At 44.0% G+C, this 21,829-nt stretch overlaps 1 protein-coding gene across 2 annotated transcripts in view; it reads right to left on the reverse strand.

Annotated features, from left to right (window-relative positions):
* LOC145360645 (tropomyosin alpha-1 chain) overlaps positions 1 to 21,829 on the reverse strand; it is a 47,615-nt gene that overhangs the window by 13,283 nt on the left and 12,503 nt on the right. The window contains exons 3-9 of one of the 2 annotated variants that reach the window (XM_080215991.1): positions 15,442 to 15,575; positions 10,352 to 10,469; positions 8,698 to 8,768; positions 7,533 to 7,608; positions 6,205 to 6,267; positions 6,041 to 6,110; positions 2,146 to 2,224 (exon numbers count right to left, since the gene is read on the reverse strand). In XM_080215991.1, coding sequence (XP_080072117.1) covers positions 2,146 to 2,224; positions 6,041 to 6,110; positions 6,205 to 6,267; positions 7,533 to 7,608; positions 8,698 to 8,768; positions 10,352 to 10,469; positions 15,442 to 15,575 — 611 coding nt within the window. The remainder of the gene's footprint in view (positions 1 to 2,145; positions 2,225 to 6,040; positions 6,111 to 6,204; positions 6,268 to 7,532; positions 7,609 to 8,697; positions 8,769 to 10,351; positions 10,470 to 15,441; positions 15,576 to 21,829) is intronic. The other variant, XM_080215992.1, reaches the window with a different exon arrangement.

Consider the following 21,829-nt stretch of genomic DNA (forward strand, 5'->3'; position numbering starts at 1 on the left):
AATGAAAGACTTGGGTGACTGTCTGTTTGAATTTTCACATTTGCCCCGTGTTTGCTCGGTTTCCTCCCAAAAGGTTGACAACGAAATACTCTGAATGGTAGGAAGTTCTGTGGAACAAAGGGACCTTGGCGTGTTTGTCATCAGATCTTTGAAAGCCAAAGGGTATGTCAGTAGGGTGGTGAAAAAGGTACATGGGACACTTGCCTTCATCAATCAAAGCATAGATCGCAAAAGTAGGAAGTCATGTTGGAGTCAAATGGAACTTTGGTGAGGCCACAGAGTGTGCAGTTCTAGTCACCACATTGTACAGGAGGGGGTGCAGAGGAGATTCACCAGGATGCTGCCTGGGATGGAGCACAAGTTAGGTCAGCTTGGGTTGTTTTTGTTGTTGGACAGAAGACTTGAAAGGCGACCAGATCAAGGTGTACAAGATTATGAGTGACATGGACAGAGTGGATAAGGAACAGGTATTCCCTTTAGTCAAAAGCTCAGTCACAAGGTGAGGGGTAGGAGGTTTAAGAGAGATGTGCGGAAATACTTTTTTCAAACCCAGAGGGTGGCGACGTCTGGAATGCCTGGGAGGGTGGTAGAGGTGGATTGCCTCACGTCCTTTAAAAAGTACCTGGATGAACACTTTGCACATCATAATATTCAGAGCCATGGGCCAAGTGCTAGTAGATGGAATTAGGCAGGTGGTCAGGTATTTCTAATGTGTTGGTGCGGACTCGATGGGCCAAAGGGCCTCTTCCACGCTGTATGATTCTTTGTGCAGATTTGGTGGATTGGCCATGCTAAATTGACTCAGTGTCCAAAAAAGGGTCGACTAGGGGGACTACTTAGGGGAAGTAGCAGGGTAAATACATGGGGTTGTGTGGATTGGGCCTGGGTCAGACGCTTTGTTGGGGAATCAGTGCAGCCTCAATGGGCCGAGTGGCCTCTTTCTGCAGGAAATCTATGATTCTATGAACTTATCAACATGGGATTTGACTTCAGGATCTTTGAGTGACTAGGTAACCCCTCTGAATATGCTTGAAAAAAAAAATCATAACCTAGTCTCCTGTGATTAACTCACAAGAAAATCAGCAAAATCAATACTTTCCCAAAGTGAAAATGGACTAAAAATAAAAATCTATGACTTGCCTGAACATTCAAACTGTAATGAAACCAGCCAAACAATGTGGTTCATTTCAAATTAGCCAGATGACCAAAATTAACGTTAGCAAATGGAGCCAGCGTACTTTTCAAACAAATGAAAAGTGCAAGGGTGTTGGAGGAAAATCAACTGGAAATTCTGCCCAGAATTCCAGATGTACACCAGCGAATGAGAAAAATGAATCGGATGTCAAAATTTACAATACAAGTGTTCGTGCAAGAAAGATGCAGTAATAACCTGAAGGATAGGAAATTAAAGGTACGCAAGGACATGGAGGTGCAGTCAGTCAGATGAGAATACTAAAAAAGGGACAAATTTTCTAATCACTTATTGATTAGTTTAAGAATGAAAATCCGCTGAAGTTACAAGTTACACACACACACACACACACCCCCGCATGCCACTGTACAGATGTGACCAAAATTGTAAGAATACAAGAGATGTCCACATCTGACACAAGGTTAATTGTGTCTAGGACTCATTAGCTCTGGGTAAGAACACACATCTCTTTCAAGTAAATGAATCTCGTGTATCGAAACAGCTGTTAGTCCATTGAGGCACACATGGGCAGAACGGACCAAAGTTTCAGGGCTGCAGGCTTTGCAATCCTGCTTTGGTAAGTCTGAACATTTGTTTTGGGCAAGATTCAATCCTTTCTTTCCTCCCAAACAAAACAAATGAACTCCAGCAATTAAACAGAGTTAGAAAAACAGAATTGAGGATTTAAACACAGCACACTTGTGTATTGCTGGAATCCTGATTTAAACAGGTAATTATTATGCAGGAACTACACCACTGTACTTCCACGTTTAAGCAAAGCCATTCTAGTTCAAAAAACGAGATGTTAAATCAGTGCCTCTAACTCAGTTAATTAAATATGTAAACATTAGTGCAAAAGAGAGAAATAAAGAAAGGAGTCAGAATCAGTTACATGGACAGAAAAAAAAAGATGCAGTAAGTACAAGAGAGCAGGCACAAAGAAAAAGATTTACATTGATGTCATATCGTTGAGAGCATGGTCCAATTCCTCACTGATCGCCTTATACTTCAACTTCTGAGCATACAACTCATCTACAAGGGCATAGGAAGGAGAGAAGATGATGATGTGATGGTAGTTGAGCAAATGATGAAAGGCCAAAGTATCCAGTACAGAGGAGAGAAAAAAAAAGAGAGCCAGGTACAAATTAAAAAACAAAATGGGAGGAAAAACAAAGAAAGAAATGAGCCAATCTGCTATTTCATGCAAATACCCTGTCCTTTATGAACAAGTCAACAGTTTAAAGATATCAGCCTTTCTTAAGTAAATCTACCATTTTAATAAAAATCACATCCACTCCTGCCGTCCAAAAGGTTAATGTCGTACTTGGTGAACTGCAACATCTAAACAGTATAAGAATTGTTGCTGACATGAAGAATCAAAGTTATGAAGATAGGCCACTAGAACGACCAGAATCCATTTTAATTCCAGCAATTTTCAAATTAAACGTCTTCACTAAATAGAGTCAGAGGTTTACAGCATGGAACCAGGCCCTTCAGTCCAACTTGCTCATGCTGTCCAGTTTTTACCATTAAGCTAGTCCCAATTGCCTACCTTTGGCCCATATCTCTACACCAATCTTATGTATGTAACTGTCTTATGGCTTTTTAAAAAGACAATTGTACCTACCTCTACTACTACCTCTGGCAACTCATTCCAGACACTCAAGTGTGTGAAAAAATTGCCCCTCTGGACCGTTTTGCATCTCTTCCCTCTCACCGTAAACCTGTGCTCTCTAGTTTTAGACTCCCTTACCGTTGGGATAAGATGTTGACTATTAGCTGATCTATGCCCCTCATTATACCATGCAGGTGGCACAGTAGTTAGCACTGCTGCTTCACAGCTCCAGGGTTCAATTCTTGGCTCAGGTCACTGTCTGTTTGGAATTTGCACATTCTCCTCATGTCTGTGTGGGTTTCCTCCAGGTACTCTGGTTTCCTCCCACAGTCCAAAGATGTGCGGTTTAGGTTGATTGGCCATGCTAAGAAATTGCCCCTTAGTGTCCAGGGTCGCGGAGGTTAGAGGGATTAGTGGGTATAATATGTAGGGATATGGGGGTAGGGCCTGGGTGGGATTGTTTTCGGTGCAGACTCGATGGGCCAAAGGGCCTCTTTCTGCACTGTAGAGTTCTATGATTATTTTAAAGACCTCCATTAGATCACCTCCAAGTCTTCTATGCCACAAGGAAAAAGTCCCAGTGTATCCGGCCTCTCCTTATAATTCAAGCCATCAAGTCCCAGTGAGGTCCTGGTTAATCTTTTCTGTGCTCTTTCTAGTCTAATAATATCTTTTATAATAGGGTGACTAGAACTGTACACAATATTCCAAATGTGGCCTTACCAATGTCTTGTACAACTTCAACAAGCCATCCCAACTGCTGTATTCAATGTTCTGACCAATGAAACCAAGCATGCCGAATGCCTTCTTCACCACTCTGTCCACCTGTGACTCCACTTTCAAAGAGCTATGAACCTGTACCACTAGATTTCTTTCTAACACCCTACCGTTAACTGAGTGAGTCCTGCTCTGATTCAGTCTGCCAAAATGCATCACCTCACATTTATCTAAATTAAACTCCATCCACCATTCACCAGCCCACTGGACCAATTGAACAAGATCCTGTTGCAATCTGAAACAACCATCTTCACTGTTTATTATGGCACAAATTTTGGTGTCACCTGCAAACTTACTAACCATACCTCCTAAATTCTCATCCAAATCATTAATATAAATGACAAGTAACAGTGGACCCAGCACTGACCCCTGAGGGACACTGTTGGTCAAAGACCCTCAGAATCATAGAACCCTACAGTGCAGAAAGAGGCCCTTCGGCCCATCAAGTCTGCACCGAACACAATCCCACCCAGGGCCCTACCCCCATATCCCTACACATTATACCCACTAATCCCTCTAACCTCCGCGACCCTGGACACTAATGGGCAATTTCTTAGCACAGCCAATCAACCTAACCCGCACATCTTTGGACTGTGGGAGGAAACTGGAGTACCCGGAGGAAACCCACACAGACACAAGGAGAATGTGCAAACTCCACACAGACAATGACACGAGCCAGGAATCGAATCCAGGTCCCTGGAGCTGTGAAGCAGCAGTGCCTAACCACTGTGCCGCCCAGTTCTCAGTTTGAAAGACAACCCTTTACAATCACTGTCTTCTGTCGTCAAACCAATTTTGTATCCAATTGGCTGCTACTTCACCCTGGATCTGGAGAGATTGAACCTTATGCAACAACCTACCACGTGGTACCTTGTCAAAGGCCTTGCTAAGGTCCACATAGGCAACGCTGCCTGCATTGCCCTCATCTACTTTCTTGGTTACCCCTTCAAAAAACTCAAATTTGTACAGCATTATTTTCACTCTCAAAGCCACGCTAATCAGTCATTACATCTCTAAATGCCTGTAGGTCCTGTCTCTCTCTCTCAATACCTTCTAACAACTTAAGAACATAAGAACATAAGAAATAGGAGCAGGAGTAGGCCATCTGGCCCTTCGAGCCTGCCCCGCCATTCAATAAGATCATGGCTGATCTGTCGTGGCTCAGTTCCACTTTCCCGCCCTCTCCCCATAACCCTTAATCCCCTCTCTTATCAAAAACCCATCAACCCGCTTCTTAAAAATATTTAGCGAGGCAGCCTCCACCACTTCAACGGGCAGAGAATTCCAGAGATTCACCACCCTTTGAGTGAAGAAGTTCCTCCTCAACTCCGTTCTGAACCGCCCCCCCTTTATCTTGAGGCTGTGCCCCCTAGTCCTACTGTCTTTTTTGAGCGGGAAGAGTCTTTCCACCTCTATCCTATCCATCCCATTCATCATCTTATACGTCTCAATGAGATCTCCCCTCATTCTTCTAAACTCTAACGAGTACAAGCCTAGTTTATTCAGCCACTCCTCATAGCTCAACCCCCTCAACTCCGGTATCAGCCTAGTAAACCTCCTCTGCACTCCCTCCAAGGCCAAAATATCCTTGCGCAGGTGCGGCGCCCAAAACTGCACACAGTACTCCAGCTGCGGCCTCACCAATGCCCTATACAGCTGCAGCAAGACCTTACCCACTACAGACTCACCAAGCCTGTAGTTCCCAGGCTTTTCCCTGCAGCCCTTCTCAAAGGAAGGCAAGCCATTCGCCACCTTCCTATCTTCAGTCACCTCACACGTAGCTGTCAACGATTCAAAAATCTCTCCTAGCGGACTATAATTTCCTCCCCAGCCTCCCACAATGTCCTGGGATACACTTCATCAGGTCCCAGGGATTAATCTACCTTGATGCGCTTTAAGACTTACAGCACTCTTCCCTATAATACGTACATTCCTCAAGACATTACTATTTATTTCTCCAAGTTTCCTAACATCCATGCCTCTCAGTGAATAACTGATGAGAAATATTCATTTAGGATCTTACCCATCTCTTGTAAATGCACACAAAGATGATCTTTTTGATCCTCAGCAGGTCCTATTCTTTCACCCTTTAAGTATTTGTAGAAACACTTTGGAATCTCTTTTGCCTCATCTGCCATAGCACTCATGTCCCCTTTTTTGCTCTCTCACTAGTTTTTAATCACAGTTATGTTAATATGGAAAAGTGAGAGAGAAGAGAGCTGATCACAAGTTACTGACACAGTAACGTTTCTACACCAGGCCACTTGGAGCACAGTGGATGGAAAGAGAGGGAAAGAAAGAGGGAGAGAGACACACACACACACAAAACATCTCTACTCCACACTATTTGGAACACAAAACGTCACCTGCCTTTCACGTATGCTTCTGGTCATAACTAACAGTACAAACGGACATCAGTAGCCAGGGGATATGGGAGGAGTGATTTACAATCATACCTTCCAGATCATCAATGGATTTTTCCAACTTGGTGACAGACCTCTCTGCAAACTCAGCACGAGTTTCAGCCTGAAAACATCAACAAAGATTTGAGTTTGTGAATGTTATAATTCACAAGGACAACATTGAAAATCACAAAATCCAATAGAAAAGTGCCACCCACCTCCTTCAGTTTGTCAGACAGAACTTTGATTTCTTCCTCATACTTGTCTTCCTTTTGTGAGTACTGTGAGAAGTGTGGGGAGTGAGAAGAATCAACATCACAAATCAGAGGTTTCCCCATTACCTCCCCCCACCCGTTCCCTTCTCAACAGGAAGAATTTGATGGCAATGTTTTCAGTGTGTATATATCATATATTCCATATTCTAAATACCTTGTATTATTTGGAAAGGCTATTGGTAATCATTTGTCAATATTTATTTTAAAATTGTTCACCATGGAACAGTTCAAAAACTGTTTCTTTCTCCAACATGAAAAAGTTGTATTCATAAATCATGAGCATTTATTGTCTTTGTACAATTCCTCCAATCTATCAGAGCGTAGAATCTATGTACAATTAGCCAGAAATTACTGAATTATAAAGTGCTGCTAGGTTGTATTGTGGGCTATTTAAAATTAGATTAACCACATTAATTGATTCTTAAAATCTCAGATCCTGAAAATTGGCAGCACAGGTGAAAAAAGGTGGTGAAGAAAGCAGATGGCATGCTTGCCTTCATCGGATGGAGCATTGAGTATAAAAAGTTGGCAAATTACGTCACAGTTATATAAAACGTGGACATTTAAATGTAAACATTTGGAATACTGTCCCCAATTCTGGTCACCACACTACCAGATGGACATGAAGGCTTTGGAGAGAGTGCAGAAAAGGTTGACCAGGATCTTGCCTGGTATGGAGGGCATTAGCAACAAGAAGAGACTGAGATTGTTGTCCCTAGATAGACAGACGCTGAGGGCGGGGGGGAAACCTGATAGAAGTTTATACAATTATGAGGGGTATAGATAGGGTGAACAGTGAAAGCTTTTTCCCCCAGGGCAGAAATGACAGTTACAAGGGGGCAGGGCAGAAATCACTATTACAACGGGGCACAAGCTCAAGATGGGGGGGGGGGGGGGGGGGGGGGGGCAGGTTCCATGGAGATGTGCGGGGCGAAGTTTTTTTTTATATATACAGAGGATTTGAGAGGGGGTCCTGGAATGCACAACCAACTAATGTGGTTGAGGCAATTACGTTAGCTACATTTAAGACTTATCTCGATAGGCATATGAACAAACAGGGAATAGAGAGATACAAGCAATGGGTCTGAATAGGTAAATGTGATGGGCACAGGCTCGGAGGGCCTGTTCCTGCCTTGATCTTTGTTTGATTCCTTCTTTTTTGCTTTAAGCAGAGGAAAGTATGAATATTTGCAACTAGGTAATCCATAATCATTATCTTTTATAGTATTTAACATGGACAATATCAAAGCAGAGGTTCTGCTCTCTCCTACCTTCTCAGCCTGAGCCTCCAGTGACTTCAGGTTGTTGGTCACAGTTTTCAACTCTTCTTCAAGCTCAGCAGATTTACTGTTTTAAGTCAGAGCAGAAAAGAGGGGAAGCAAAGACAACAAAAAAAAAAGTGTAGTGTGTGCATGGGGCAGAGTGAGGGAGGTAGAGAACAAGAGATAAATAAAGGGATGGGCACAGTGAGACGAGCGGAAAGACAGAGGGGGCAGAAAAAGAGAAAGCATGAGACAGAGCACAAAAACAAGCGAGAGAATGAAGAGAGCAAGACAGTGAAAAAGAAAGCAAGAAAGAAAGAAAAATAGAGGAGATTTAACAAAATAGCTCTAAGAGCACAAAAAGTCGCCTTAAAGCAGCTAACTCCTTCAGAATCACATCCAGTTTAAAATCAATAAGATCTCAATTAGGAAACAAATTAAGAACCCTGGAATCAAGGAAGATTAGTTTGAAAATTCTCTTTCAAAATGGAAAGAATCAACTGCTTTTAGGCCACTGCTGAAGGAAATAAAACATCAAGATTGGAAGTCCAACACCAAAAAGTTGCAGAATGCAGAGTAGGCAGCAAGGAGGGGAATGAGTGAATCCTTCCTAAACACCAATGGCACTTCTCATCCCGCACAAAAGGCTCCCCCCAGCCCCCAGAGTGTGTTTAGATAGCGCATACAGCACACTGTGATATGAGCGAGGCCAGAGAGTGTATTAGTTCCAGTACCTTGCCTTCTGCTGCCTCTAAAGATTTCAAGGTTTGGTCCATTATTCTAACCTCCTCTTCCACTCGACGAGCTCGACTAACAGATCACGAGAAATGCACATGGCCACAAAACAGTGTGCAATGAAAGCATGCAGTGAAGAAGAGATAAAACGTTAAAAAAAAAACAAATTAGATGTAGCCAAGACATTTCATATCTGGATGAGTTTCACTAGTGCCTTAATTCTTTGAGTACAGGATTCAGTGGAATACAATCAAATTCCAATAATTGATTATTTTCATAGCCACCAAGTTGCATAATATTTTTTTTAATGAAAGCTAGCCAAGATTTACAATCTTTGTACTCAAAGACTTAACTTTTTCCAAGTTGCTTTGCATTTCACATTTATAAGCAGGTTGGCTTTAGCTGACAGACAATGCACAGCAGGAAATACAATACATACGATTCAGAGAGTTCTGCTCGCTCCTCAGTCCTCTCCAGGTCACTCTCAATGATCACCAGTTTACGTGCTACCTGAAGAAACAATAAAAGAGTGACCCAAAGGCTCCAGAGACCTTTCCAAAGGCAACAAAGCTTCAGCCTAGGTCACATTAGGAGATGTATTTCCCTCCTTGGTGACAGCTTACACACCTTTTGTGAAATAAAAGCTTATATACGTGCCTGCACATTTTAGAAATCATAGAAATCCTACAGTACAGAAAGAGGCCATTTGGCCCATCGAGTCTGCACCGACCACAATCCCATCCCCTATCTTCACGCATTTACCCACTAATCTTTCTAACCTACGCGTGTCAGGACACTAAGGGCAATTTTAGCATGGTCAATCAACCTAACCCGCACATCTTTGGACTGTGGGAGGAAACTGGAGCACCTGGAGGAAACCCACACAGACACGAGGAGAATGTGCAAACTCCACACAGACAGTGACCCAAGCTGGGAATCGAACCCAGGTCCCTGGAGCTGCGAAGCAGCAGTGCTAACCACTGTGCTACCATGCTGCCCTTAATTTTAATTAATTAATTCATGGGATGTAGGCATTGATGGCTGTGCCAGCATTTATTGTCCATCCCCGAGGATATTGAACCACATTGCTGTGGGTCTGGTGTCACATGAGGCTAGACCGGGTAAGGATGACAGATTTATTTTCCTGAGGGATAGTAATAAAACCTTTATTTGGTTCACTAATGACAATTGTTTAATGGTCATCATTCGACTTTTAATTCCAGAGTTTTATCAGATTTCGCCATCTGCTATGGTGGGATTCGAACCCAGGTGCCCAGAGCATTACCCTGGGTGTCTGGATTACTATGAAGCCCTATGCCACTGCGTCCCCACGATTATCCATAGAAATATAAAAGCACAGGAGACTGCCATCTGGCCCAACAGGCCCATGTTGGTTCATTGAAAGGGCTATCTAACCCATCTCATTTTCCATAACCCTGAAAAAAATCTATCCATTACCCTTCAGAACATTCCTGTTGAAATATCCTTTCAGGCAGCACATTCCAGATCACAAGAAACTCACTACAGGAAAATCTCATCTTCCCACTGGTTCTTTCTGAAAAAGGTAGTTTTGTATTTTGCTAACTGCTCACTCGCTTGTACTTTGTGTATCTAGCAGATACAAGTCATACAGCATAACCAAAAGCACATCGGCTACACAAAACGTGAAAAGGATTAACAAGTCCCACCACCTGGTGTTCTAACTCTGGGACTAAGGTTAATTACCAAAGCAGATTATTAGGATGAAATTCCCATCTGTTTGCTTACTGTTAAAAGGTAACGGAGTGAAATGCGGTTTGAACAGCCAGAACTCAAAGCTGCCAACACCAACCACCAAGCGCCCCACCACCACCACCACCCCCCCCCGCCGACAATCCACAATTCACCACAAATCACAATCTCTGCACGAGATCTGATGTGGCAAATGGAAATATGTCCTTCCCGCTGGATTTGGAGACAGGCAATGCACGTTGGCCTTCCCGTAATGTTCATGTCTTGAACGGAAAAAAATCAGCTAAAATTAAGAAAATTGAAAACTTATGAAGCTTTTGGCCTGTCTTTCAGACAAAACGCATGTGACACGAAGGACCAACCTCTTCATATTTGCGGTCAGCCTCCTCTGCAATGTGCTTGGCTTCCTTAAGCTGGATCTCCTGCAGCTCCATCTTCTCCTCATCCTTCTGGGCCCTGTTCTCAATCACCTTCATGCCTCTGAGAAAAGAGAGTAAAAGAGGAGATGAGCACAAAGCCACAACCATGCAGTGACAAGTCACTGGCAGATCACAACAACACCTACTCCATCATCTTGCCAATGTGGCTTTGGATGACTACCTCCATTTCATTCCCAGGACCTCTCATTACCCTTTTGATTTCACCTGCACAGTCCTGAGAGATCCCTGGCTTGGTCTTTGGACCAGACGTATGAGCATTCCCTAACCTGGTCCCTGGCATGCATAGTTAGTGAAACATAGGCCCGCTCCCTTTATGGTTCTATGATATGGTTGGCAACAGAGTGAAGAAGAGACCAGTCAGCCCATCAAGCCTGTACTGACACGAGAAAGACTTGGCCTCCCACTAATTCCATTTACCAGCACATAGATCTGAATATTATGCCGTGCCAAGTGCTCAAGGTACTTTTTAAAGGATGCTAGGCAACCCACCTCCATCACCCTCCCAGGCAGCACATTCCAGAACCCCCCTCTAGGTTTCCTCACATTTCCCCCTTAAACCTCCTGCCCCGACCTTGAACTCATGTCCTCTCGTGACCGACCTTCTGATTCAGCTGCTCCTTATCCACTCTGTCCATGCCCCTCAATCTTCTACACCTCGATTATGTCACCTCTCAGTCTTCTCTGCTCCAGTGAAAACAACCAAGCCTATCCAACCTGTCTTTATAATTTACATGGGCCATCGCAGGCAACATCCTGGTGAATCTCCTCTGCACCCTCTCCAGTGGAATCATCTTTCTGATAATGTGGTGAGCAGAACTGCACACAGTACTCTAGCTATGGCCTCAAATTCTAGACAACTCCAACATGACTTCCCTGCTTTTGTTCATTGGGGCATAGATTACAAAGTCCCATATGGTTTATTCACCATCCTAACATCTCCTTCCACCTTCAGAGATTTATAGACATTCACACTAAAGTCTTTGTTCCCAGAACCTCCAGGTGTCATGCCATTCATTTTCAAATTACTCCTTCCAAAGTGCCTCCCTCACATTTTTCAGGATTGAATTCCATCTGCCATTTATCCATCCAGTCTATATCTTGTTATAGCTTAAAGCACTCAACTTCACTGTTAACCATTTGGCCAATCTTTGAGTCATCTGTAAACTTATCAATCCTACCCCCCACTTCCCCAGTCATCTATATTGTTTAGATCAATAAAGAATAATAATAGAATATAGAACAGTACAGCACAGTACAGGCCCTTCAGCCCTCGATGTCGTGCTGAGCTATGTCCGAACCCAAGATCAAGCTATCCCACTCCCTATCATTCTGGAGTGCTCCATGTGCCTATCCAATAACCGCTTGAAAGTTCCCAAAGTCTCCAACTCCACTATCACAGCAGGCAGTGTATTCCACACCCCAACCACTCTGAGTAAAGAATCTACCTTGGACATCCCTCCTATTTCTCCCACCATGAACCTTATAGTTATGATCCCTAGTAACAGCTACACCCACCCAAGGAAATAGTCTCTGCATGTCCACTCTATCGATCCCTCTCATCATCTTATAAACCTCCATTAAGTCACGTCTCATCCTCCTCCGCTCTAAAGAGAAAAGCCCCAGCTCCCTCAACCTTTCCTCATAAGGCCTACCCTCCAAACCAGGCAGCATCCTGGTAAATCTCCTCTGCACTCTCTCCAATGCTTCCACATCCTTCTCAGAGTGAGGTGACCAGAACTGAACACAATATTCCAAATGTGGTCTCACCAAGGCCCTTATGGTTGCAGCATAACCCCACAACTCAAACTCAAACCTCCTGTTAATAAACACTAACACACTATAAACCTTCTTCGCATCTCTATCCACTTGAGTATCAACTTCAGAGATCTGTGAATATGAACCCCGAGGTTTCTGTTCTTTCACATTCCTCAGAACCCTGCCGTTGACCCTGTAATCTGCATTCAAGTTTGTCCTACCAAAATGAATCACCTCGCACTTAGAGTTAAACTCCATCTGCCACTTTTCAACCCAGCTCTGCATCCTATCAATGTCTCTTTGCAGCCTGCAAGAGCCCTCCACCTCATCCACTACTCCACCAATCTTGATGTTGTCAGCAAATTTACTAACCCACCCTTCAGCCCCCTCTTCCAAGTCATTGATAAAGATCACAAATAGCAGAGGACCCAGCACTGATCCCTGTGGTACACTGCTGGTAACTGGCCTCCAGTCTGAAAATTTTCCCTCCACCACCACCCTCTATAAGACAGCCAGTTACTTATCCAATCGGCCAAATTTCCTTCTATCCCACACCGCCTCACTTTCTTCATGAGCCTACCATGGGGAAACTTATCAAACGCCTTACTAAAATCCATGTATACGACATCAACTGCTCTACCTTCATCTACACACTTAATAACCTCCTCAAAAGAATTCAATCAAATTTGAGAGGCAGGACTTATCCCTCACAAAACCATAGAACCATAAAACCTTACAGTGCAGAAAGAGGCCCATCGAGTCTGCACCAAACACAATCCCACCCAGGCCCTACCCCCAGATCCCTACATATTGTACCCACTAATCCCTCTAACCTAAGCATCACTGGACACTAAGGGGCAATTTTTTAGCATGGCCAATCAACCTAACCCGCACATCTTTGGACTGTGGGAGGAAACCGGAGCACCCAGAGGAAACCCACACAGACACGAGGAGAACGTGCAAACTCCACACAGACAGTGACCCGAGCTAGGAATTGAACCCAGGACCCTGGAGCTGTGAAGCAGTAGTGCTAACCACTATGCTACCCAAACTGTGCTGACTATCCCAGATTAAGCTGCATCTTTCCAAATGGTCAAAAATCCAATCTCTCAGGACCCTTTCCATTAACCTACTGACCACCAAACTTAACGAATAACACACGCCTGTGGTACAGCACTGGACACTCGCTTCCAGTCACCAAACCCTTCTGCCATCACCCTCTGTCCTTGAACTGAGGGAATTTTGAATCCACTTTATCAAACATACCTGGCATCTCATGTCTCCCATGAGGAACTTTGTCAGAAGATTTGCTGAGATCCATGTAAATTACACCCAACTGCATTAGCCTCATCTACACACCTGATCACCTCCTCAAAATATTCAATGAAGTTTGTTAAGTCCTCTAATGAAACCACATTGATGTTCCCTGATCAAACTGTGCCTCTCCAAGTGGAGATAGACATTCTGCTTCAGAACCTTCTCCGATAATTTTCCCACCATTGACAGTAGACTTATTGGTCTGTAGTTCCCTGGCTTATCTCTACAACCCTTAAATAGCAGAACCACGCTAGCTTTCCTCCAGGTCTCTGGCAAGAGGAATTAAAATTTGGGTTAGAGCCAGTGTAATCTCCTCCCTTACCTCCCAGCAGCCTGGAACACTATTTATCCAAACCTGAGATTTGTCCACTTTTAAGCCTGCCCAAACCTCCAATACCTTGTCCTTCCCTACGTCAGCTGGATCAAGAACCCCTCAGTCTCTCTCCCTGAATTCCATACATCGTCCTCATTCTCTTGAATGAAAACTGATGTGAAGTATGCATTCAGCACCTTGTCCTCTGGCTCAATCCACTAATGCCCCTTTGGCTTTGCCTGGTTCCCCTTGTCCCTTCACACTTCACCCACCAATGACGTTCTGTTAAGGAGAAGAAAGGTCCAAGTCAACAATACTTTCTATTCAAGCTATTTCCTCGTTCAGCAACAAGTCAAATTAAAAAAAAAAAATCAGTTTTCAGAGCGGAGACTTCATTCACACCGGGTTTCCGCAGGAGACAGGGGCAACACTCCATTGTCCCAAGGACCTCTACAGAACAAAGCGGTTTCTCTTTAAAATGTAATTAATCCCTTGGGAATAACAATGATTAGACAAGGTGAACTATGCTGATGTGTTTCAATGGAAATCATAGTCCTGCATCCCAGATTGTGCATCTTCACTTAAGCAAGGATAGAACAGGGGAGAAAGTAAACATCTTGATTTGAAAGTAACCTCAGCTACCAAGACTAGTAGGTGCTACGTTCTGAGACAAATCGAGTTGGGAGGGATAGGAATGAATAAAAGATCATTTCCAATGATTTAGTCAATGCTATCTTTAAGTATCGCATTTGTAGATCAAGTTCCATTTCAAAGCACAGAGTAACACAATTACAATATACCATCCTTTCCACTCCTTCAATGTTACACCAAAAGCTGGACTGATACCAGATTGCTCATTCTTGGTTTTAAGCTTGCATAACAAAACAATGGAGAATTCCAACCCAGCCCAATCCTGTTGTTACAACATCCATGCAACTTCTAGCACAGGCAGGCACCCAGGCCTGGATATCTCAGTGGGGAAAATGGATGGGTCTTCATATGAGAAGCCAGAGATGATACCCAACAACTGTCTGAGCACGTGACCACAACATACAGGAAGACAGCTCAAACCTGTACCCATCTCCGCCCCCAATAACCTTCTTTTGAGCAATTGTAAAAACAGGATCAAATTTCCTGGACGTCTTCTGATTTCCAGGTCATCTGTCCGCATTGGAATGCGGACAGGAATGAGGTGGTCCCTCTCCATCCCGTCTCGAGCAACTAAGCAAAGCATCAACGTCCATCAGCCAGAGAATGCCATTGCCCAGCTGGATGTGGAACTGCAATTCAATAGCAGGGGAAGAATTGGAACAAATTATATCTATTCTACTTGGAGCACTGGATTACTTGGTAAAAAAGGAGCAGAACTGGATTTAAAATATTAACACTAACTACTTGTGCAGCATCCGAGGATGCTTTACTATGTTAATTACAAGTATGCTTTCATATCAAAACAATTAGCTTCAGTCTTCATTAATTCTTACCACCGGAGCTCTAAAAAGAATAAGGTTTGTCATTAAACATTCAGCCTTAAAATATTGAGGGAAGAGATCTATATAAGGTATTAATAACCTGGAGATAAAACCCGGGCTCGCAAAGGGATTTAATCAGCAGCAAGTTTCCTCACCTTTCACTCTCATCTGCAGCCTTCTCAGCCTCCTCCAGTTTCTGGAGAGCAGTAGCCAGACGTTCTTGGGCCCTGTCCAACTCTTCCTCAACCAGCTGGATGCGTCTGTTCAGCGAGGCAACCTCTGCTTCAGCCTGGGACAGAACGACACACATTTAAACTCCGTGACAAACACAAGGTGGCACAACCACACCAGAATGAGTCGACTTTGATGAGCTGAGCTGCTCACAGACATGGTTCACCTTTACTGGTTGCTGCAACATCCCCTTTGTTCTAAACATTTAACTGGGATCTTTGCTCAGAATGGGAAAATAAAGCATATATTTAAACACAGCCCACTGTAACCCTGCCCTTCAAGTTCCCTTCAAATTATCTAGGATAGAGAAATTATTCTACAAACAATTGTATTTGCAACTTATTTAATCAGAGGAACACTTCAGCAAGAAGTTAACTAAATGGGAAACACAATACATGCAAGGGATTTCCAAACATGAAGCCTCAAGATAGATTTAGAGCTGACCCAACCTTTTGGTCAGTTGCTTTTAGTTATTACACGCCAAGGTTATCTGAACTAGAGGGGCCATTTAGATAAAGTCAACACTATCCCAGTGTGGTTCACTCTGGTGTTCTGCATAAAATGAAAAGCAGACCACAAAAAAGTAATAGAGCAGTTTCTGCACAGGAAATTCACAGGAAACTGCTTGTAATCATTAACTCTCAAAACCTAAAGTTTATTTATTTATTAGTCACAAGTAAGGCTTACATTAACACTGCAATGAAGTTACTGTGAAATTCCCCTTGTCACCACACCCCAGCGCCTGTTTGCGTCAATGCGCCTAACCAGACTGTGGGAGGAAACCAGAGCACCCGGAGGAAACTCACGCAGACACAGGGAGAGCGTGTAAACTTCACACGGACACTGACCCAAGCCAGGAGTCGAACCCAGGTCCCTGGCGCTGTGAAGCAGCAGTGCTAACTTGCCGCCCCAATTTCTAAGCTAGTTGTCAGTTTGTACATAGGAACAGGCCAGGCGACGTAAAAAGGTTAATGCCTTTATTTAACGCCACCTCACATTGAGTTATTTTGCCTAATTACTACTTTTTTTTTAAAATCCCTCGTCTTTGTCCAAACTCATCCGCTTAAATTCATCTATGCTCCATGCCTCAACTACCCGGAGTGGTGAGAATGTGGGACTCGCTGCACATGTAGGACATCCTTTCCAGTTTTTGATTGAATTTATTAGTGGCCCAATTGGCAATGAACTTTTTGTTTCTGCATTCAGTAAAGAACGCCAGAAGTTGAACCTCAGTTCTCATTCACAGGGGGGGAGAACGTCAATGAGCAGCTTGTACATTCCAGAGAAAACCCGGTTGATTTTGAGAGGTCTGGGATCTGAAAGATTACCCATTCCTGAAGAGCAGACAAACAATGCTGTACTTGGGCAGCAGGAACCCTCTTGTTCAAGCATTTCTTCAAATAAACTACAAACCTAATGTTATAAATTGCCCCAAACATAATGAGGTCAGGTTCATTGTAAATCAGTATGAATAAAGACATGGAAAGTTTACATACTCTCTAACCACAGCCCAAACTTAGCTCCCATTCAATCTCTAACCTCGGCCGATGAACAACCTGCCCCATCACTGATTCCACCTTCACCTCCTCCCAGGGCTAGCCATCCTTCTCCAATCCTTCCGGAGTGTGGTGGCGGCACTGGGGCAGCAGTGGTGAGGACTGCTGCCTCCTAGCACCAGAGACCCAGGTTCAATTCTGGCTTTGGTGATTGTCTGTGTGGAGTTTGCATGTTCTCCCCATGTTGGCGTGGGTTTCCTCCAGGTGCTCTGGTTTCCCCTCAGTCCCAAGATGTGTAGGTTACATAGCTTAGCCCATTGGTTATCATAGAATCATAAAACCCTACAGTGCAGAAAGAGGCCCTTCGGCCCATCGAGTCTGCACCAAACACAATCCCACCCATGCCCTACCCCCATATCCCTACATATTATACCCACTAATGGCCTCTAGCCTACGCATCCCTGGACACTAAGGGGCAATTTCTTAGCATGGCCAATCAACCTAACCCGCACATCTTTGGACTGCGGGAGGAAACCGGAGCACCCGGAGGAAACCCACGCAGACACGAGGAGAATGTGCAAACTCCACACAGACAGTGACCCGAGCTGGGAATCGAACCCAGGACCCTGGAGCTGTGAAGCAGCAGTGCTAACCACTGTGCTACCGTGCCGCCCATAAGGGTATGGCAGGGGATCAGACCTGGGTAAAGTACCATGTTGGTGCAGACTTGATGGCCACGTGGCCTCTTCTACACTGTACGGATTCTATGAATTAAAGATCAGCCTGAAGAAGCTGAGAGAAAAATCATTAGGGCACAAAGAAAACTAAATCCGAGCTGGTTAAAAACACTTCCAGGTAACTACGAGTTTATTTGCTTTCCAATTGGTGCAGCATCAAGGCGAGCCTTTGGACTTGACAGCTGGATGTAGATCATGTGATCAAAGCTGTAATCCTTTTCCTTGTGAGAACATGAACAAACTCATTTATATAGCCCCAGGAAGCAGTAAAACATCCCAGAGGGCTCTACAAGCGTGCACGCATTTGACAATTAGGCAAGGTGACTGAAAGGTTGGCTCTGAGGAGCATCTCAAAAGAGGAAAGCAACGTAAAGAGGCAGCCAGGGGTTTAGAACATAGAACATTACAGCTCAGTACAGGCCCTTCGGCCCTCGATGTTGCACCAACCAGCGGCACCAATCTAATGACCCTCTAACCTAAACTATTCCAATGTTATCCATATGCCTACCCACTGACCATTTGAACGCCCTTAAAGTTGGCGAGTCCACAACTGCTGCAGGCAGGGCATTCCACGCCCTTACTACCCTCTGAGTAAAGAAGCTACCTCTTACATCCGTCCTATAATTACCACCCCTTAATTTAAAGCTACGTCCCCTTTGTGTTAGCCATCACCATCCGAGGAAAAAGGCTCTCACTGTCCACCCTATCTAACCCTCTGATCATCTTGTACGCCTCAATTAGGTCACCTCTTAACCTTCTTCTCTCTAACGAAAACAACCTCAAGTCCCTCAGCCTTTGGAGGGAATGCTAGAGCTTGGGGTGTTGGCAATTCAAAGGCACAATGGTCAAAGTCGGAGATATTCAGATAGCCAGAATTAGGGGAGTGGAAATATCTCAGACAGCTGAGACATCAGAGATGGGCTGGGCATGGGAAGAACTTGAAAACACAGGTGAGAAATTTCAATCAGCAGTGCTGCCAGGCTGAGGGCAACATGTGGGTGCAGGGCGATGTGGGCAAAATTACAAAACAACATCAAACCTATGAGGAGGAAGGTCACATGGGGAAAGCAATAGAATTGTCAACCCTGACGGTCACAAAAGCATGGCTGAGAGTTCTTAGCAGCAGGTGGGCTGGCTGTGAAGATAACACTTCTGTTTTCTGCTCCACCCAACCTCAATTACCCGAATGGAAGATTGTACTAGATTCTCAAAGGAAAAAAAAAATCCAGAATAAATTAGGGGCAACGCAGTGGCAAGCACTGCTGCTTCACAGCAACAGGATTCAATTCCGGCCTCGGTGCGGAGTCTCCACATTCTCCCCATATCTGTGTGGGTTTCCTCCCACAGTCCAAACATATGAAAATTAGTTTGATTGGCCATGCTCAATTGCCCCTTAGTGTCAGGGGGATTAGCAGGGTAAATGTGGCGTTACAGGAATAGGGCCTGGGTGGGATTGTATTGGGTGCAGACTCAATAGGACAAATGGCCTCCTTCTGCACTGTAGGGATTCTACAAACGTTCCTCCATTCATTCTGAACTTTCCCCTACTTTGGGGTTCAGTGGTTTCGAGACCCGTGCCTCCTGATTCATTGCACCTGGTGTGGGGGAAACAGCACTCCGATGACATGATTCCTATTAAATCTTTTAAAACAATTCACAACAGCATTGCCCACATTTCAATCTCACTATGATTCTGAGCCAGTCTTCATTTGGAAAGACTGAACCAAGAAACAAGGGATGACAAGAAATCAGAGCAGTAGATCATATGGCAGATGGGACTTAATGGGATTGAGTGTTATAGATAGGCCTGGTAAGTAGGGATACGATCGGCACAATTTGTGGGCCGAAGGGCCTGTTTGTGCTGTTGTGTTCTAGATCTCAGTTTCCAACTCTACTTTCCCCATCCACTCAATTCCCTCAGATTTAAAAATCAGTCTATCCCATACAAACAGATGAATTTAGGAGCAAGAGGAGGCCACTCATCTCCTGGGGCCTGCTCCAGCTTTCAGTAAGATCATGGTTGATCCGACTGTAACCTTAACCCCACATTCCTGCCTCTCTTCCCCCCCCCACCTCGTTAATCAAGAATCTATCCCACTCCATCTTAAAAATATTCAAAGACTCTGCTTCCTTTTGAGGGAATTCAGGAGACTCACGATACTCACGAGGAAAAATTTCTACCCGTCTTGTCTTAAGTGAGCAATGCCTTATTTTTAAAGTTTCACCACTAATTCTAGATTCTCTGACGAAAGGAAACATCCTCTCCACATCCACTGACAATGGTGTTCAGGATCTTAAAATGACAGAGCATTGATAGAGACCCGTTGGAGCAGATATTTCCAAAGATTCACAACCCTTAGTGGAGAAATCTTACCTTATCTCAATCCTAAATGAACAGCCCTTATCCTGCCTGACATAAGGACTTGATTTAATGTTTTTGTAATTCCCATATTCTCCAATAAAAGCAATTATAGCATGGTGGTGACCATTTGGCCCATCATGCATAAATAGGGTCTTTGTAAGAGTTCCACTTCACACCATTCTTTCTCCATACCTCTGTATATTTTCTCCTTCAAATATTTACCCACTTTATTTATCAAATTTACTTTCACCACTCACTTAGGCAGCATACTCCAGGTCTTGGATTGTTCTGTAAAAATTCTCATCACCCCAGATTCATTCAGCAGTTATCCTGCTGGTAAAAACAGCTTCTATTTAATTGGCCAAAATGTTCTTATAGCCAAATTTGCCAAGGACACAAAGATAGGAAGAAAAACAAGTTGTGAAGAGGACACAGTCTGCAAAGGGATGAGTAAGTAGTCGAAGAAAACTGGCAGATGGGGCATAACATGGGAAGTGTCCACTTTGGCAGGAAGAATAGAATGTTATTTCAACCAAGAGAGATTGTTGAATGCTGTGGTACAGAGGAATCTGGGGAGCCTTTTATATGAATCATAGAAAGTTAGCATGCAAATATAGCAATTAAAATGTTGGCCATTATTGCAAGGGAGATGGAGTAGGGAAGTCTTCTGTGGAGAGCACTGGTGAGACCACACCTAGAGCATGGTATACAGTTTTGGTCTCCTTGCCTAAGGAGGGATACACTAGCATTGAAAGCAGATTCCTGAGGAAAGATTAAGTAGGTTGGGCCTATATTCGTTGCCTCTCAATCTTTTAAACTCCAATCTCATTGAATTCTGAGGGGGCTCAACAGGGCAGAAGCTGGGCAAATGTTTCCACTGGTGAAGAAATCAAGAACTAGGAGACAGTCAAAGGGCCTCCCATTTAAGACAGAGGAGGAGGAAGCTCTGCCCCCAAAAGGATGGCTAGTCTTTGGAATTCTCTTCCACTTGCAGCAGTGGAGAGGTTGGGTCATTGAATAAATACAAAACTGAGTTAGACACAGGAATGAGGGATTTTAGGGAACAGACAAGGAGGAGGGATCTCAGACCACAATCAGATCAGCCGTAATCTTATTGAAAGTTGGGCTGAATGTGGTCTATGCCTTTTCTGTGTGATCTTTTGATCTCTGCTCCAAGGTGTTTTGCCAGCATTTTGTCCCCGGCATTATTTTAAGGAATGTGGAGTCCAAGAGGTGTAGACAGAAGTCGTAGGTAGGAGGAGGATTGGAAGTGAGGCGCTCACTGAGTGTTAAAATGGGCGGCGCGGGCTCGGAGGGCCGAAGGGCCTGCTTCCTGAGCTGTGTTGTTCTTTGTTCTAAATCTCCCTCTGCAAGGCCTCGACAACCTTCCCAAAGTGTGGAGCTGACAGTCAGACAATATCCCAGCTCAGGCCTATTTATAAAGGCCCGCGTGTTTTTTAAAAAAATAAAGACTAACTTTTTCCTGGGTCCTTTAATTTGTATTCACCTATCATTACACTGCAAAAATCACTGAATGAAACTGTTAACCCTTTAAGTCAGAACGTAAAAATCCATTTGTTCGGCAAGCTAGAGTCCTTTTATTTTACAGAACAATAAAAAGCTCAATACACACCAAGGAAACTCCAATTCAAAATACATTTGGATTCTATTTCACACAAAGGTGAATCAGACAAGGTTCAACACTGAGACCGCACCC

Source organism: Carcharhinus amblyrhynchos, chromosome 32, assembly GCF_965287045.1.
Source record: "Carcharhinus amblyrhynchos chromosome 32, sCarAmb.v2.hapA, whole genome shotgun sequence".
NCBI classification, from domain to species: Eukaryota; Metazoa; Chordata; class Chondrichthyes; order Carcharhiniformes; family Carcharhinidae; genus Carcharhinus; species Carcharhinus amblyrhynchos.